This window comes from Mastacembelus armatus, chromosome 24, assembly GCF_900324485.2.
Source record: "Mastacembelus armatus chromosome 24, fMasArm1.2, whole genome shotgun sequence".
Lineage (NCBI taxonomy): Eukaryota > Metazoa > Chordata > Actinopteri > Synbranchiformes > Mastacembelidae > Mastacembelus > Mastacembelus armatus.
Window position 1 is genome coordinate 18,513,407 of NC_046656.1, and position 17,002 is coordinate 18,530,408.

The 17,002-nt window shown below is 40.2% G+C and overlaps 1 protein-coding gene across 1 annotated transcript in view; it reads left to right on the forward strand.

Annotated features, from left to right (window-relative positions):
- The window catches only part of LOC113137029 (glutamate receptor ionotropic, kainate 2), a 53,108-nt gene that overhangs the window by 21,542 nt on the left and 14,564 nt on the right, over nt 1–17,002 (forward strand). Inside the window, exons 5-9 of the mRNA XM_026318313.1 lie at nt 1,022–1,075; nt 2,483–2,656; nt 15,609–15,752; nt 16,627–16,734; nt 16,834–16,947. Coding sequence (XP_026174098.1) covers nt 1,022–1,075; nt 2,483–2,656; nt 15,609–15,752; nt 16,627–16,734; nt 16,834–16,947 — 594 coding nt within the window. The remainder of the gene's footprint in view (nt 1–1,021; nt 1,076–2,482; nt 2,657–15,608; nt 15,753–16,626; nt 16,735–16,833; nt 16,948–17,002) is intronic.

Sequence of the window (17,002 nt, forward strand, 5' to 3'; positions counted from 1 at the left end):
AAAATATGTAGTGATATGATGTTGTTTATTTCACAGCTCTTATGGTAATAGAAAGAAAAGTGAGAAAAAAAACTTCTGTCTCTCTCTTACTTTATGTCTACAAGAAATTTTTTTTTTAGGTCTTCCTATTCAAGAAAACATTTTCTTCACAGTTTGAACTGACAAATACACACCAACCTTAATCCAGTAGCCTTCAGGAGTGTGTTGGAAGAGGCACTGAATTGAGCTGTTGATACACAGCATATGTTTTTGTTCTGCTTATGTACTAAGTATTCACCACCAGTAATGAGTCATTCTTGTTGCTTCCTGTAGACGCACAGCTGTATGGAGAATTCAAACGGTGCGATATGCTTGTGAGAAGACTTCAACTCAAGATCCCCCACAGTTCTCATAAATAATGTGCCTCTGTTAAATGAATTTAACATGCCTGTGAGCAGAATTAGAGTTTCTAATTAAAAAACCTTTATTGTGCACTGGAGAGCATCCATTATGACGGGTCAGTAGTACAGATGTAATATTCTACAAAGAGATTAAAGATGTACAGAGCAGAAAGTAGGTATCAGAATCATTTGCATTAGCGCCCAAAGAGAGAGAGAGTAATAGGGGAACACATATGAGCTTATTGTGTTAGCACATATACATAATAAATGACCTGTGACTCTATGTATTGTGTACTAAGTCTATGTTTCTATAAGAGGAAGTTATGTAAATTTTGTAGTTAATAAAGAATAGTGTAGGTAGAAGAAACTGAAATTACGCTTGTAGTTTACATTTTGATCTTAAATGGTTATTATTAGTGAAGGTCAATATTTAATATTGGCCTAAATTAAAAAAAAAACTCACACACATTATGAAATGAATTAATTCATTCATTGATGACTCAACAATTTTTGGAATAATGTCAGCATTGCTGTGCAGGTTAAATAAATGCTAAATGAAGAATGCAAATGAACAGAAAGCTCATTCAGCTGTTAATCTTTGATTTATCCTTACAACTCTTCTTTTTTTTTCCCCCCTGTAGGCCCTGGCCATGGGTATGATGACAGAGTACTACCATTATATTTTTACTACCCTGGTGAGTACACTGGCACTTCTTTTTATGTTGACAAAAGACAATTGAGTAAGTTGTTTATTTTTACATGTTTGCACAGTACTATCAACTTGAAAATGTGTGTGGTTTGAACAGTTATCCCTGGGCTTTCTGCAGGGCTGTTTTTGGTTGCAGGGCAGAAATTTATCCATCTGTCTTGAGTGTGTGATAGCAGTTTTTTTTTTCTCTGAGAGCAAAATTAAATACGACTCAACCAGGAGCCAGTCGAACAAAACCATCTTATTGTTTTCATTGTGTGTGAAGTATTTTGAACCTCAACTACAACCCGACTTCGTGATAAAATACATGGCCTTGAAAAGCTGACTCACTGACAATTAAAAATCTATTCTTTGCATTTTAAAGGATTAGTCATTGAAGTTTAGCTTCAGATCATTTTCTAAATTCTGCGTCAACCTTTTCACCCCACCTGCCTGTCCACAACCCTGAGAGTGCTATTGAAAACAAAAGTAGTTGGATATATTTTATTCTGACTCTGGTAGCGATTGAAGTTCTCCAAAGTTTCTTTGATCTAGCCACTACAAAGATTGCTTGCTACGCTCCAGATGAAAAGCAGCACATCTTCACTGAGCCCAGGGAACAGAAGACTGAGAGCTCAGATAATAGCCCTGAGCAGATGAGACTGTCACCCATTTGGTCCATTATAGCTCTAACAAACAAATGGCATACTGTGTTGTTGGGAGCACAATTGCAAAGGCTGAGGGAAAGGTTGGAGAAAACTGACCTGAAAAAGACATTTACCAGTGCACAGGACATACAATTATCCCTAGTGCATCCACATAAGAACCTAGCTAGATGAAAGGAGAGTAAGTGGCAGCAGGTATGTCACCAGGAAAGGAAAGAGAAAAGTGATTATAGGTGTGTTTCAGCGGCATGTTTCTGCTTGTCGAGGTGGAAACGTGCCTACTTTAACACTGGCCAGTGTTTGGCATGTTGGAGGCCATCGTGCTGGCCAAAGCTGCTGTATACTGGTTACCAAGCCATCCATGCTGCTTTCTGAACAGGACAGCAAACATTGACCATGGCACCCCCCATTCTGTGTCCATCACCTGCTGATGCTCTGTCAACTGTGTTGTTGCGTCCCAGAGACATCTGCCTGGTGAAATGCCAGACTTGCTGTATGCAGGACAATTGGTTTGTCCTTTAACTTCCACATGATAGATGGCAGCCCACCAAAAGCCTGCCTGTACCCTTGAAAGACTTGCCTTAATCAAGGCTACTGCCTCAGCATGAGATAAAAAACTCTACTCAGTAAATAGTTGCACTCTTCTGCTCTCACTTCGTTTACAAAAGCTGATGTTTTTTTACTAAAGGCAGATTGGAGGTGTTAAACAACTCAAAGCAACTCAAACACATTTATCTTTATCCTTCTAGGACCTCTTCGCCCTGGACATGGAACCATATCGCTACAGTGGTGTCAACATGACCGGATTCCGCATCCTCAATACAGAAAACTCTCAGGTGTCGTCAATCATTGAGAAGTGGTCAATGGAGCGGCTACAAGCTCCGCCCAAACCGGACTCGGGCCTGTTGGATGGATTCATGACGGTAGGCTTAAACCTTTTGTGTTGCTTATATAGTGTAGTGTACATGTCAAAAACATGCTTTAGCTGTCAAGCTTTGAAGACAAATGTAATGTAACATCACCTTTAGGGATTTTAAATTATCTTTATGAAGCTAAAGATGATTGTAGATAAAACAAATCAGTGTTTTAAAATATAAAGCAGTTTCAGGAGAGAAGCACGAATTGTCAGTCATCAATCATTGTGCATCTGTTCTGGGGTGGGTGTAGGAACAGCATGAAAGCCCCCTCCATGGAGCTTTGGGGTTGGTTCTTCTGGATCTAAATGATCAATAATGAGTTGGTGTGAATGGTAATAGCCGTTTATCTGCCCTCCTGCCTCTAACTGCTCTCCTCTGGGAGCGTGGCCAAAATATGACAATCTGTCAGTGTTCATGCAGAGAGAGGGAGCAAATTGGATGGAAATTATGGCCTTGGTTTTTTAGGACGCCATCCAAAAAAGCATGGGATAAGGTGATTTGAAAGTGAAAAAGGGAATGGGGCTTGTCATGGCCATTCAAGGTCCCTCTCTGAGCCTACTGTCGTAAACAGTCAATTTACTCCACCTCCCTCACAATACCTTCCTTGCAGACAAACACCTTTGTTTCCTTCTTTCATTTGGTCTTCTTCTTGGCATATTTAAGATCTGGTATCAGAAATCTATAATTAAAGATGCGTCTTTACATCAAAGACTTAAAGACAAGCCTTTGAATATGACTCGGAGTATGATGAGTATGATAAGCCACAGCCTGAGTTCGCTCATATATCATCAAAAAAGAAAACACGCAACCAGTTATGGAAAAAAAAGGGTTTAAATTTATTTCTTTTTCTAAAACATATACATATACTACAGTGTCACAAACTGCTCATACAGTAGAAATTATAATATTATATTTCCCACAAGCAACAATATGTGTAGCCTATTTCCCGTGTGGTACTCAGGTTCAGAAAAACAAGCAAAGCAGTTAACTATGCAAAAAAAAAAAAAAAAAAAAAAAGATTAATGCAATGCACAGAGAAGCCAATCACTTACATATCACTTTTTTTCTCTCCACCGGAAATTAATGGATATTAGTGGCGAATGTTGAACTGATTAATTAGCTTTGGATGAATCATTTTGTCAGATCCTATACTACATATTGACATATCTCACTGGACTAGAACCACCATTAAATAATAAATAATACGTCCAAAGGCTCATGCAAGCTTGATAAAGTACTTCATTAGAGTGCTCTATTTATAAATCCTGGCTCTGATGTATTTTATTCTTTAGAGTGTTCCACCCTAAGAGGATTTCTTATAACGAGTGAATGAAGAGATAGCAGAGTGAATATAAAGTCATTGTCATTTTAATAGTATAATAAAGGGGTAATGGAAAAACAGTTATGGTGCTGATTTTTAAAAGTAGCTTGTATCTACTCTACATATGCATGCATTTAAAGAAAATTTGGTTTCTCTGCGACACAAATGTGTTTCATTTGCAGATTTACCTGTCATTTACCCTGCAGTACAGTGCGCTGAGAAGCAAGCTTTTGAAAGGTATCATTAAATTAAAGTAGAAGAGGGCTGCAGCCACCTGTGTGTGACCTTCAACCCTCCCTCTAGCCTTTTATTTTCTTTCTCTCATACCTTGTCCTCATTCTCTGCAGCACAGAAACCTTGCTGGGCTCTGGGCTTGTTTGTGCTCGGTGACCAGGCAACAGTTGTGTAGCGATGGTTACCAGGACAACGCCGTCTGTGTCACCTTGTGATTTCATGATGGATGATTGACTCAATGGGAGGAGGACTGTGGAGTAGGTGAGATGGTGGCAGCAGGAGGAAGGTTGAAGAGGAGAACAGGCAGGAAAGATGGCAGTGGGAATGTTATAAGTACAGAGAGGTGCGTGCAACATTTTCTCGCGCTGCTAGGCTCGCAATGATGCAGGGCAGTGTATAATCACAGTGACACTTGGTGCCTTGGGTGAGGCCGAGTGTTGTCTCAGGGAAGGATGCATAATGAGAAGCCCCTTGTTGGCTGATGCAGGCTTGCAGACACAAATGCACTCGACCTCTGCCTCTTAACTCCGTCAGATGTAACTCTGCCATGGAGCAATGCATAGTAAGGAGGATACTAATTAGTCCTGTTCATTTATGTGGGGATGTGCGGGTGATCTCGTCTGCTTGTTTCAACTCTTTAACTATATCCACGGAGTCATTTCGATCTGAAATTGTTGTAACCTTTCATCTTTCTTTGAATTAATAGTAGTTAGTGACCTACAACCCCATGTATATATGTAGATACATAGATGAATTATCTATTTATATGTGTCGTGGTTGTCTGCAGTTCATAAAATATTTGGTTTCAGTGTTTTGTTGTAACTTGAATTCTTTTTAATTCCCCATTCACTGAGCTAAGTATATATTCTGCTTTAACTGAGGAAACACAGTTTCCCAGTTGTACACCACACTAAGGCTTTAGGCCCAGATATTTTCTACATCTGCATCATTTCATTTTGTCTACATTTCGTTGAGCTCTAATTACCAAAACAGAGGACTGGATGTTCTCTAGTGTTGTCGAGGTAATTGAAAATTCTAGTGTAATAGCTCATAATGATGACTTTGTTATTAATAGAGAGCATTGTTTGAGTAATGTTTGATATGATTGGGCTGTTTCGCATGGGACACAATAAAAAGACTAACACAAGCTAAATTAATTGGCAAAACAACAAACACATAGAAGATACTCAAGATATTTCCAATCCAGTAAAGCAATGTGAGCAGATGTGACTCTTTTTTTTTTTCCCATTTCTGTCATCAGCTATTGAAACATATCCTTGAGCAAGACACCTAACATCAAATCAGAATAGGAACATGCATGATCAGCAAACATTCCCAGGATACCGTAACTAATGCTAATGATAGGGACGAATGCTGTGCTTTTTATCACTAACAAAAGACTTTAAATTGCCTTTTATTTTCCTTCTAAAAAGCTGCACATATAGTAGCACACCAGGATAACTAGGCTTTGTGATACACTGATAATAAGACAGAAGAGAAAGAGAGAGAGGACATACAATAGGTACACACAAGTAGAAATGTATATGCATATTTTCTGCATTTAAAGTTATAATCCTTTGTCTTTTTATTATATGATGTTGTTTATGATTGGTATTTGTTCCGCAACAGCTATTAAATGTGCTGGTATTCTGTCACTGTATCCTTATAAAGTTCCATATAGTAGCAGTCTGCCTTTCCCTGCAGTCTGGGATACAATTGCAAACTGTACAAATAACAAATTTGTGACACTGTCACTTGCACAGCACCTTTGTGCATCAGCCCCTGAATGTTGTTCTGAAAACAAAATTCAGAGCACGTATGCATTTCACAGAATGTGTAACATTAATATTTGACTGAAATCCTACCAGCAGTTTTTGATGTAATGTTTTGAATGATGGTGGTGATGATGACCCATTCGTTGACATTTGTAGTACAGATTGTGCTTTGGAATAATATTGGTATATTGTATATGAATACCTAAAATACACTACAGTAATAGGCTTTCAGTTGAGTATACCACATTTCTGTTTGGACTCAGATTAAGGGTACTGTGAGCAGAGAGACGGGGACACAGCAGACACCTCACTGCATTAACAAGCACTGCTATGAGCAGAGTGGAGCTGCCCACACAGTGAGAGCAGAACCTGCTGGGTGGCAGCTACACTCTGGTTAGAAGGTGTTTTGCCATGCATGTTTACATATAAGTGCATGTTTGTACTGCACGTTATGTGTGAAGAACACAGACCACATGCTGTAAGGTCTCTGATTCAGTTTCCCACATTTGGTGGCTCCTCCAAAGGAGAGGAAATGGTTCTGCTTTTCCCATGAGGTTGTTGCTGGGTAGCACATTATGCCTGGAGTCTGCGAATGAGACTAGAACCCTGACACATGGGTTTATCTCCCATTGAGCATCATTAATACAACATTTCAGCCAAATTAGGATCCTTAGTTTGGGTGTTGAGCCAAATGTGATGTTCCCCAGTCAATATATTATTGAATATAGGACACATACTGTATTTTTTTCTGATGTGAATCACCATACTAATAAACTTGGTTGGAAATGACTGTAGATTGCACATTTAGGGAATCTTTTTATTTGTTCAAAACTGACTTCAGTTTTCACCCTGCAGCTGAAATAAGTTTTGCAGTTCACTGGAAGTGCTCAAACTAAATATCCAAACATAGTAGTTATGTAGCAGAGTCAGTTTGTTTCACAGCCAACCCAAATGCCACCATGGCTGATAGTATCAACTGTGTTGAGCTTTTTGCAGAAATATTAGTATTGACATACAGTACCAGTCAAAAGTTTGGACACACTTTCTCATTCAATTCAGTGGAAAACTGTGTCCAAACTTTTGACTGATAGTGTATATGTCATCTAATTAGAACAAGGAACTGATGTATAAAAATGCCCCAAATATTATGGATTTTCTTTCAAAAATTTATATTGGTAAATGTCAGGCTCTGATAATATCTCATTGCAACTCCAGTGTTCTGACAACCCACTCTCTTTTGCAGCTAGATAGAATAGCGTAAAGTTTCAATTTTATATTTGCTATAGAATAGAGAGAGGTAAAAGAATGAGCTCCACTCAGGTTCACAGATTGGTTGCGTCTATTACAGCAATGTGATCTCCCTCCCTCTGATCCCAGTTGGCAGAGGAAAGAGCCTTTTAAAGACAGCAACTGTGGGGAGCAGACACTTGATGCCCTGTGCTGGGCACCACCAGCTGGGCTTGGCACCGCATCAACATTATTAGCACCAATGCTCCCTTGGTCCATAGAAGCCTTTTGTGAGCGACAACAGGCAGTGGGAGAGGAGGAAATTTAAAAAGACAGATTTTTTCACTATGATTTTGCTCCCTTTAACACATTTTAATTTAATGTTTTATTTATTTAGTCTTCACATGTTAATAAACTGAACTGAAAAAGGAAACATGAATATGAATTCCCACACAGATATTCCTTGAGAATAATGCAAGCGGGCAGATGTTGTATAGGACAATAAAAGGCTGTGCAATCAGGGACTACAACCGTCATCACAACTGTACTACAACTGTCATACAGTCAGCCCCTGGGGGCTGGTGCAAGCAGCATAAGCTGTGTGTGTCATGCTCATACTAGTGCTCTGGGTTAGTAGCTGCCTCTGGGATTTCTTGGTAAGCTATCATCCTTTGTAAGGCTGGCCCTCCCACCTACATACACACTGTACAGTATGTGCATAGTGTGAACATATATGTGATCGTTTAAAAGGGATCATGCCTGCACAAGCACACTGTACATGCAATACTTTGCTATAGACAGAGGTCTACAGGCTAATGTTTCTAGTTAGTTACACCCCAAACAACTATGACACCAAACTTTTGCCACCTTATGTATTTTTGCATCAGTAATAATGATCCAATAATATGACACTAGGGGGCTGCTTCACTGCAGTGTAAAAATAACAAGTTAGTGCATATTCTCATAAAGCATCAGCATACAATAAACAAAAGATATTCCTAGTACCCTTTTGTTTTAATTGATAACAATAGCAAAGTACTCTGGAGAGACCCCTGCAAAGTGCCCACTGTTTAGTAACAAACCAGATGTAATTAACACTGCCTGTGCTGTTTACACCATAAATCAAGTGCAGACTCCCCCCATGCTGCCCAGATCCTCTCGCTATTGCTTTCTCTTGCTCCCTCTCCCTGGCCATAGAGTCCACCAGATGGTGGAAATGCAAAAGACTGTTTAACACTCCAACAAACTCTCTCCCTCTCCACTCTGTAAAGTCTAGCTCTAACTTGTGGTTGGTCAGATCAAGCCTTGTTCGTACCTAACTCACGATTCGATCACAGCCCATGTCTTCACTTGTTTTGAAGGGGGTTGAATAGTGAAGGCTTTGTTACTATGGTCATTTTGGAAAGTGCACCTGATGAACTGAGGGGAGGAAAACCTGTGGAGTGGGCACCTACTAGCCTATTTATCTAAACCTGGCTGGAGGTAGATTGAATATGAGGAAAGGCCATCATGTTAAACAGCCACTTAATCAGACGGGTTAGGCAGCGTGGTGCTAATTAGGGTGGACTCGGAAGTGGACGGTGCTGCCAACAGCATGCTGTTGCCTGAAGGGTCTGGTGGAACACCACTGCTCTGAACATTCACAGTCTTTTTTTTTTTTTGTCTGACCTAATAAAATACTTTGGCATGTTCTGTATCATATTGGCTGTTTCCCATGTACAGTTCATTACAGTAACAGTCTGTGACATTTTTAGCTACGCTAGCAGCATGGCTCTAGGGATGACAATCTTGGTCTGTCAGCCGATCTGTCTACCACTTTGGCCCAAACTGAAATATCTCAGCTGTTCAAATATTCACATACTGTAGAATGTATTCTAATGACTGTAGTGAGGCACAGTCGTTCCTCTACTGCCACCCTGAGGTTAACATACTGGGTTTGAGTGAAATGTGTCAAATATTGAATGGCTTGTCATAAGATTTGGTACAGGCATTAATGCTGACATCAGGATACGTTGTAGTAACTTTGGTGATTTTCTGGCTGTTCCTCTGTATGAGCAAATATCCACAGAGCGAATCACATTCCACAGAGCCTCAGCTATATATTTGGTGCAAATTACCAAAATTGTGCATACTTTAGTACACAGTTATTGTGAGCATCTTAGCATTTAGCTCAAAGCACAACTGTTCCTAAATTTAACCTCACAGAGTTGCTACTATGCCAGAAGACTCTTAATTTTATATACTAGCAGCTTATTACTTTTCCTTTCACCCCAAATCAGACAAGCTGTTATAGGGAAAATCTGATATGCAAGAAAGTGTTTCTGGCAGCAGCACCAGTGGTTTGTTTGGAACAAACAGAAAAGAGGCGATAGATAGTTGGCATAAGCAGCCAGTGCATGTTTGAACTGCTATACCCATTTAGCTATGTAAACAAATAGTTTGTTTTATACTGTCAATAATTGACTCTACCCTCCTGACTTTTCTGCCAAGTTCAAATATGATATTTTGTAATTTCAGGGAGAAAAAGGGGTTATAGCGAATTTACTCATGAAACATAAAGATCATCAAGGCATTGACAAAACCACAACATAAGCTCAGAGCGGAGGTTTTGTCAATATTAAAGCATCTGACAGCATTTGATAAGATTAGAGTACTTTAATAACACTGCATCAACATTGACTAAATATATATAGACACACATCAAAGAGACTTCTGCTCACTCACTCACCATTCCCACAAGACCCTCTCTTTTAAACCAAAAAAAAAAAACTCTGCAGTGTAGTCCTTAATCCCCCTTTAAAGTGCACTTAAATCTACAATAAAGCCATGAAGGGGCTTTCACATAAATCCAGCACCATCAATGCTGTTACGCAGGGGTCCTTGTCGGAAGAAGCCAGTCTTACTTCCCTGTGACAAAAACCTCATTTTATAAAAATGCAACAAGCCTGCTCTGTTGCCTCAGCATGTGGAAATGCAATGTGAGAAAGGGATTAAACCTCCAACGCACAAAAGAAAAAAGAGGAAAAATGACAGTGACAGCGCTGGCAAAACCCACCATATACCCACACTGAGCATGGCTCATGCACAGCTCAGCGAAATATTACAGAGAATAACAGGGGGAAGAGAGACAAAAGGGACAAAAAGAAGGGAGAGAGAAGTGAAGGGAGGATGCACCAAGGAGGGACTTGGGCCACGAAGTCAGAGACGAAGAGAGACAGAGTGGAAAAGTTACAAACAGAGAGAGATGGCACTACACTGAGCCACAATCACCCGAGGGCTTTTTTTTTCCTACCAAAATGATCTGACAGTTCCTGCTCTGCCTTCTCTGCTATGAAGCCTGAAACAGCCATAATATGCTGCATAAATCACATATGTCACATTTCAGTGTTTTTCAACTTTTGTTTTTTTTTGTTTTTGTTTTTTTTTGTCAATTTTTTGCACTAGAAGTGAAAGTTTGCACAAATTCTCAATGCACTGATTCAGTTTCATCATCGAGGCTGTCATTTCAGAAGTCATGTCATGGATTTAGCAATTTAATTGCTTGAGTAGGAAAGATATGATCTTTAATGGCTGAAGCTGAGGAGAAACATACACAGTAAACTAAACCAAAATAACTACAATAAGTGGAATCCAAACAACAAGACCATTATGAGGCATCACAAAGCAACATTACATCCGTAAAACCACAGTGTGTTGTTTCCTTCCTTTGGACAGAGGCAGACTGTTTCTCCTGTAACCAGTCATTATGGTAGACTGAGCTAACTGGCTGCTGGCTCTAGCTTTGTGTGGAACAGATAGACATGAGAGTGGTATTGATCCTCTCGTCTAACTCTCATCAAGAAAATGAATAAGCATCTTTGGGAGGCAGTATTTTTTGCTAAAGTTGAAATTCATGACTAATTTTGTGCATCATTTTCCACCAGTGCCCAAAGCTCTCATGAGAATTTCATCTTGGCAGATTAAACAAATACAATATCTCACTCGGTGTGGGTGGTATTTTGATTAAAGTAGAAGTCATAACTTAATGGTGTAGTTTTTGCATATGTCTCTACTTGACTGGTGAAGATTTAATTGCTGAAATCATAAAGTTTAAAAATGCAGCAGTTTATCTGAAAGCAGAATTTGTGACTCGAATACTTGAACTGGCTGTGCAGTGAAGCAGCACAAATACATATCAAGTGCAGAATGAAATGAATAATTACCTCCTTCTTCTATCAAATCATCAAACCCCATGGGTCTGTCTGTGATCTGAGGGCAGAGTGACTTCAGCTCCAAGAAAACAATGAGCTTCTCTCTCTCCTGCTGACACTGTGATGCTGGTGGCAGTGCTGCAGGTGTGTGTGTGTGTGTGTGTGTGTGTGTGTGTGTGTGTGTGTGTGTGTGTGTGTGTGTGTGTGTGTGTGTGTGTGTTCGTGTGTGAATGTGAACGTGTGAGAGAGTGCATATCTGTGTGTGTGTGTGTGCGCGCGTGTGTGTGTGTGTGTGTGTGTGTGTGTTGCTCTGTGCCTGGCAGCTGCAGCCCAGTGATGCATGGTGAATAACAGGTCAGTGCTAATCTCATTAGGGCTAATCAGATGTATATGATATGTATAAACAGTGGAGTTTCACTGTACACAAGCAGCCACACTACGTCACCAGATGTGTAATAATGTGTGTGTGTGTGTGTGTGTGTGTGTGTGTGTGTGTGTGTGTGTGTGTGTGTGGTAGAGTAATGAGGATTGCTGGTAAAAGGACAAGTGATTGAGAAGAGGTGAGAGGAGAAAGAGAGATGTTATTTTTCAGGATGCTACATTACCGGAGGAATTATGGTATTATGCACAGGTGGAGAGCTAGTGTGAATACTGATCCACTGAGCAGGAATATATTTGTGTAAATAAACACAGTAGCTAGCACAGTAGAGTTTGCAGTTTACCTGTTCTAAATGAGGAAACTGGATGCAACTACAGTGTGACAGTGGAGGCATGCCTGTGGGAAGTTTGCAAGTTGAGGTTTGGCACTGAGAGTGTTTGCGTGCGCGTGTGTGTGTGTGTGTGTGTGTGCGTGTGTGTGTGTGTGTGTGTGTGTGCGCACGCGTGCGTGTGTGTGTGTGTGTGCGTGCGGATACACACATCTTGCTAATTGGTTACTGCATGTCCTCACGTATCATGAGAAAGAGAAAATGCAAAGATGAACTAAGGCATCAAGGGTTGAAAGGAAGATGTGGGAAAAAATGTGAGTCATTAAATGAAGGAAAAGTGTATCATTTATTAAAGCAGAAGGGGGTTGTGTGATTTTTAATGGTTATGTGGGTGTTAGAGAGAAAGAGAAAGTGAGACAGAGTAAGGTGATGAAGACAAGGCAAGGTTTTGGGCATCTTGTTTGAAACCCTTTCCCATCTTTGACTGACTGTCCCAGTGGTTCGAGATTGGTTTCACTTAAAGCACTTATAAAGCCCCACAGGACCTGTGCTTGGCTCTGAAATAAATGTCAGGATCACTCTTGGATTGTTTTTAAATTTAATGCAATCTGCCCAAGCTGTGAGGCATCATTTCATCTTTTTTCCCCTTCCAATCTCTCCTTCTTCGCCTGATGCCAGACTCTTTTTGTTTCCACCACAAAAGGATGGAACAAGGAAAAAAATTCTGCTCCAAGTAGGAAAAAGATCTTTGCCATATAAATAATTTGAGCCAGACATTGTTAGATAATTCACGGCAACCAAAAGATAAAAGATGAGGCAAATATTGCCAGGAATGGTTGTTAAGTTGGAGCAGAAACTAATAGAGTGACATAAATCATTCAAAGAGCATGATGGGGAGAGATCAATGCAGTATTTTGGCCTCAGAGTGCAAACACAGCAGTATACACAACTGTTCTTCTGTATAACATCTAATAAATTCTTGTTATGATACATGAGTTGAACTGATGCATTTTGAGGCCAAATCAATTTTTATGTTACAATAAACAAATTCCTGTCTCTAAAAAACATTGCTGCCGATAAAGCATGTATTGTTTGCCACTGTAGCATGTTACAAGTCTTTTTCAGTCTTTGTCTTAATTAAATCTCACATTGACTCATAAATTGTTTTTGTTACATGTTAAATAGCTGCCATAGAATGAGATAATCTGACATTAGAGGTAAATTTTCTACAAGGTGTTAATGTCTTGAAGCAAAACAAACACATTAATGGCTCAGGCTGATTTAGTTGTATTTTGTGCAAAATTCAAGCTTGAAGCGTGTTAGAATAAAGATTTTGACATGGATACTTCTTGTGTTGGATATAGTTTAGAAGAAAACAAAGCAATTCAACACTGGGGGTTATATTTGAGGTCAAATATTCAACATCTGTTAAGTTTTTAGGAAATGAATGATCTGCCTTCTGTCACACATCAAAGTTGCGCTAAAATATCCCACCTGGATTTCATACCGGAGCATACTTCAGTATGAAAAGTAAAGTAAAAATAAACTTCCAAACTGAACTTTAAGACTGTGTCTGTTTTTAGCAAACACATTGTCAGATTGTTTTTCGCTGAATGTATTTATAGCCATAATGATTTATCAGAAAATGCGGGTTATTATGTCGCTGACCCAAAAGAATAGAGAGTTTGTAGATTGAATCTGATTGATTTCTGAAGATAAAAGTGATGATTCCTGCCAGAAAGTTAAAAAGTCATGAGCAAACCTGAAGAGAAGATATATTTATGAAGAAGAAAAAACAGACTTTTGGGGCAGAATGACGTGAATTTCATCAGGTTACAGTGAAAACTAAAATCACTCAAAAAGGAATCTGTTGAAATGATTAGTTTATAATGCATCATCCATCCGTCCATTATCTATAGCACTTATCCCGTTGAGGCTCACAGGGTGACACTGGGTGAGAATATAGATTATGCTGTTTTTTGGAAAATATTTCCATTAAAAAGCTCGATTCAATCCCAACAGTATGTCTTCTTATAAAGTTGCTGTCACAATAATTGGATGATTGGTCATGAAGAACTTTTCCTTCAGAGGGGAAAATAGTGTTTGGATGTTGACAGTGTGTAGAAATCATCCTCCCTATTCATGAAATAGATTAGTGGAATGACAGACCGTTTTCCTAATCAGCATTTGCCATGACACCCACCCCCACCATCGCCATCACCATCACCACCCACCACCACATGCACGCACACACACACACACACACACACACACACACACTGCCTGCACAGGGAGAGCAGATGAGGCACTATCTGTTCCTTTCCCAGGGAAGCAGTGGGGATGAAAGAGTGCAGAGATGGCTCTCCCATCCTCTGATCTGCTGCTGCTTTTGACATCAGCAGTCACCAACTCCACAAAGCACAGAAAAAATGTGAGACAAGCCCAAATTGACAATCTGCTCACCACTGCAACCACACAAACTCCCTGCCATAGCCCTGTCTTGAATTTTCCTCCTGCCTCTGTGTTGAGTGTCAGATTTATTTGTTTAATTGGCTTGCCACAATAAATAAGGGGTGAAAAAACTGTACATGGAACATAATATTTACCCTTCCCAGTCCCTTCATCTCTTCCTTTCCTCCCACATAGATCACATCAGGGGTTCACTGCACCTATAGAGAGAACATAAAGAACTGATGGGGAGCTAAGCTGCAGCTCAGTGGTGTCCTGCTGTGTGCCTAGGTATACAAAGCCCAGCTTATTCTGTCTGACAGTCAGCACATTCACAAGTACCTATAGCTGCAGATACTTTGTGATCTCAAAGTCATTTTTCATACTCCCTCACCGGTTGGTTATCCAGGACTTGTCAAATAGAATCACCACAGTGTATTTCAGCCTGTGTGGACCATGGAAAGAGGATCTGAGCTTAGCTGCGACGTATTGACCTAAGTAAATGCGGAATGTCTCAAACTGCAGGGACAGAAAGCGTAAAAGGAATTCATGCGTGCCAGGCAGAGTGGAAAAATGCATCTTAGCATGTCAGAAATTTCAGCTTGAACATTTACTCATATTCAGCACTTCTATGGATGAGTATCATACATGATTTTCAATGAAGCTATGCCAGTCAGAGTTGTCCCATCTGTACTGGTGCCTGTTTTGCATTCCCCATCTCTGGTGAACAGGCACACCCATCAGGGACCATTAGTCTTCATATTGACGGACCGGCCTTCCACTGAGAGACTCTCCCTCGTGGAGCTTTCTCACTGCCTCAGACAGTGGTCGGGTATTTTTACTAACAGGCTGAGACACTGTGCCATTTATACTGGGCGTTTACTGCTGGCATTACTCCTAATTTATGTTCTCTTGTCCTGACTAAAGCGTAAAGCAAGTCACCCGAGACTTCACACAGTGTCTTAGGTTCTTAAGCAGATGAACAAATGGAGGGATGAAAGGTCATGTGGACAGGTGTTATAACAGTGTCTAATAATATTGCCTTCCTGTTTGCAGACGGATGCAGCGCTGATGTATGATGCTGTGCATGTGGTGGCAGTGGCAGTGCAGCAGTCGCAGCAGATCACTGTCAGCTCTCTGCAGTGCAACCGCCACAAGCCGTGGCGCTTCGGTGGGCGTTTCATCAGCCTCATCAAAGAGGTACAAGGCCATCACTCCTATCACTGTGCATAATGTCTTGACTGCTGGAACGGGACATCTGATGGGTTTTGTGGTTTCATTTTAATTAGCTCAATCAAATATTTGCCTGTATTTCCTCTGTAAATCACTGTAATGCTTTTGTTGAAAGTTATTGCGCATTATGAGTGTGGTTTTCAGTGGCAAGCATTTCTTCATCCGTCTTTCCTTTGTACGTACGAAATTATAATCATCATGAAAAAACCTGTATAAACATTCTATACAACTTTATTGTTTAATCTATACACTCTCACAAATCTTTGTACATTGTAATCTAGGTAACTAGACCATTAACCAGTGTAACAGCAGCCTTTTTGTGATTTTTCATTTTCTTTCTCCCACTTTTCCTCTGTGCATATCTCTACTCGTGTTTATATCAAAGCCTCTATGTGTCTCCTTAACTCTACTCAGGGTCAGCCATTTGCTTTGTTCTACAAAGCTCTTTCATTTTGTGGATGGTATCATTGCAGGTAATTTTTGGAGTGAGCCATTGTAGTAGCTGGTGCTTCCTCCCGCTCCTGTGTGTGCTATCGCGCTCCATGCCCGTCTGCTCCTCCAGTGGCTTTGAAGTGAAACTTCAAGCACAATGAACCACATGCATAATGAACTCTTACCTGTCAAACCTGCTTCTATTCTCGCTGCTTTATTGTTTCTTGTTATGTTGTTGAGATAGACAGTGAGGAGAGAGCCAGATAGAATACCTAATTGGGAAAGAAAAAGTTTTATTGTTAGAGGTTGGATTGATATTGTTGAGAAAGATGATACCTTAGGGTTAATGGAATCACTCTCCCGAGAGCTGAGGATTTTAGTTTACTATGCTGTACATTTATGTCTGTAGGCTCACTGGGATGGTTTGACAGGACGTGTTCTCTTCAACAAGACCAATGGTCTGAGGACAGATTTCGATCTGGATGTTATCAGTCTGAAGGAGGAGGGGCTGGAAAAGGTGTGTCACTCGCTGCTGTAATTGGTGTTTTGTGTCTTCTGCTCACCTGAATGAGTTAAAAATGTACACATCTGACTTGACTCTAAATTGGTTCAACAGATTGGAACATGGGATCCTTCCAGTGGTCTGAACATGACAGAGACTCACAAAAGCAAGACCTCCAACATCACAGACTCTCTGGCTAACAAATCTCTCCGTGTATCCACCATACTGGTAGACACATACAAATAAAAACAAAAGCAGCACGCACAGGAAAAAACAGCTAAAT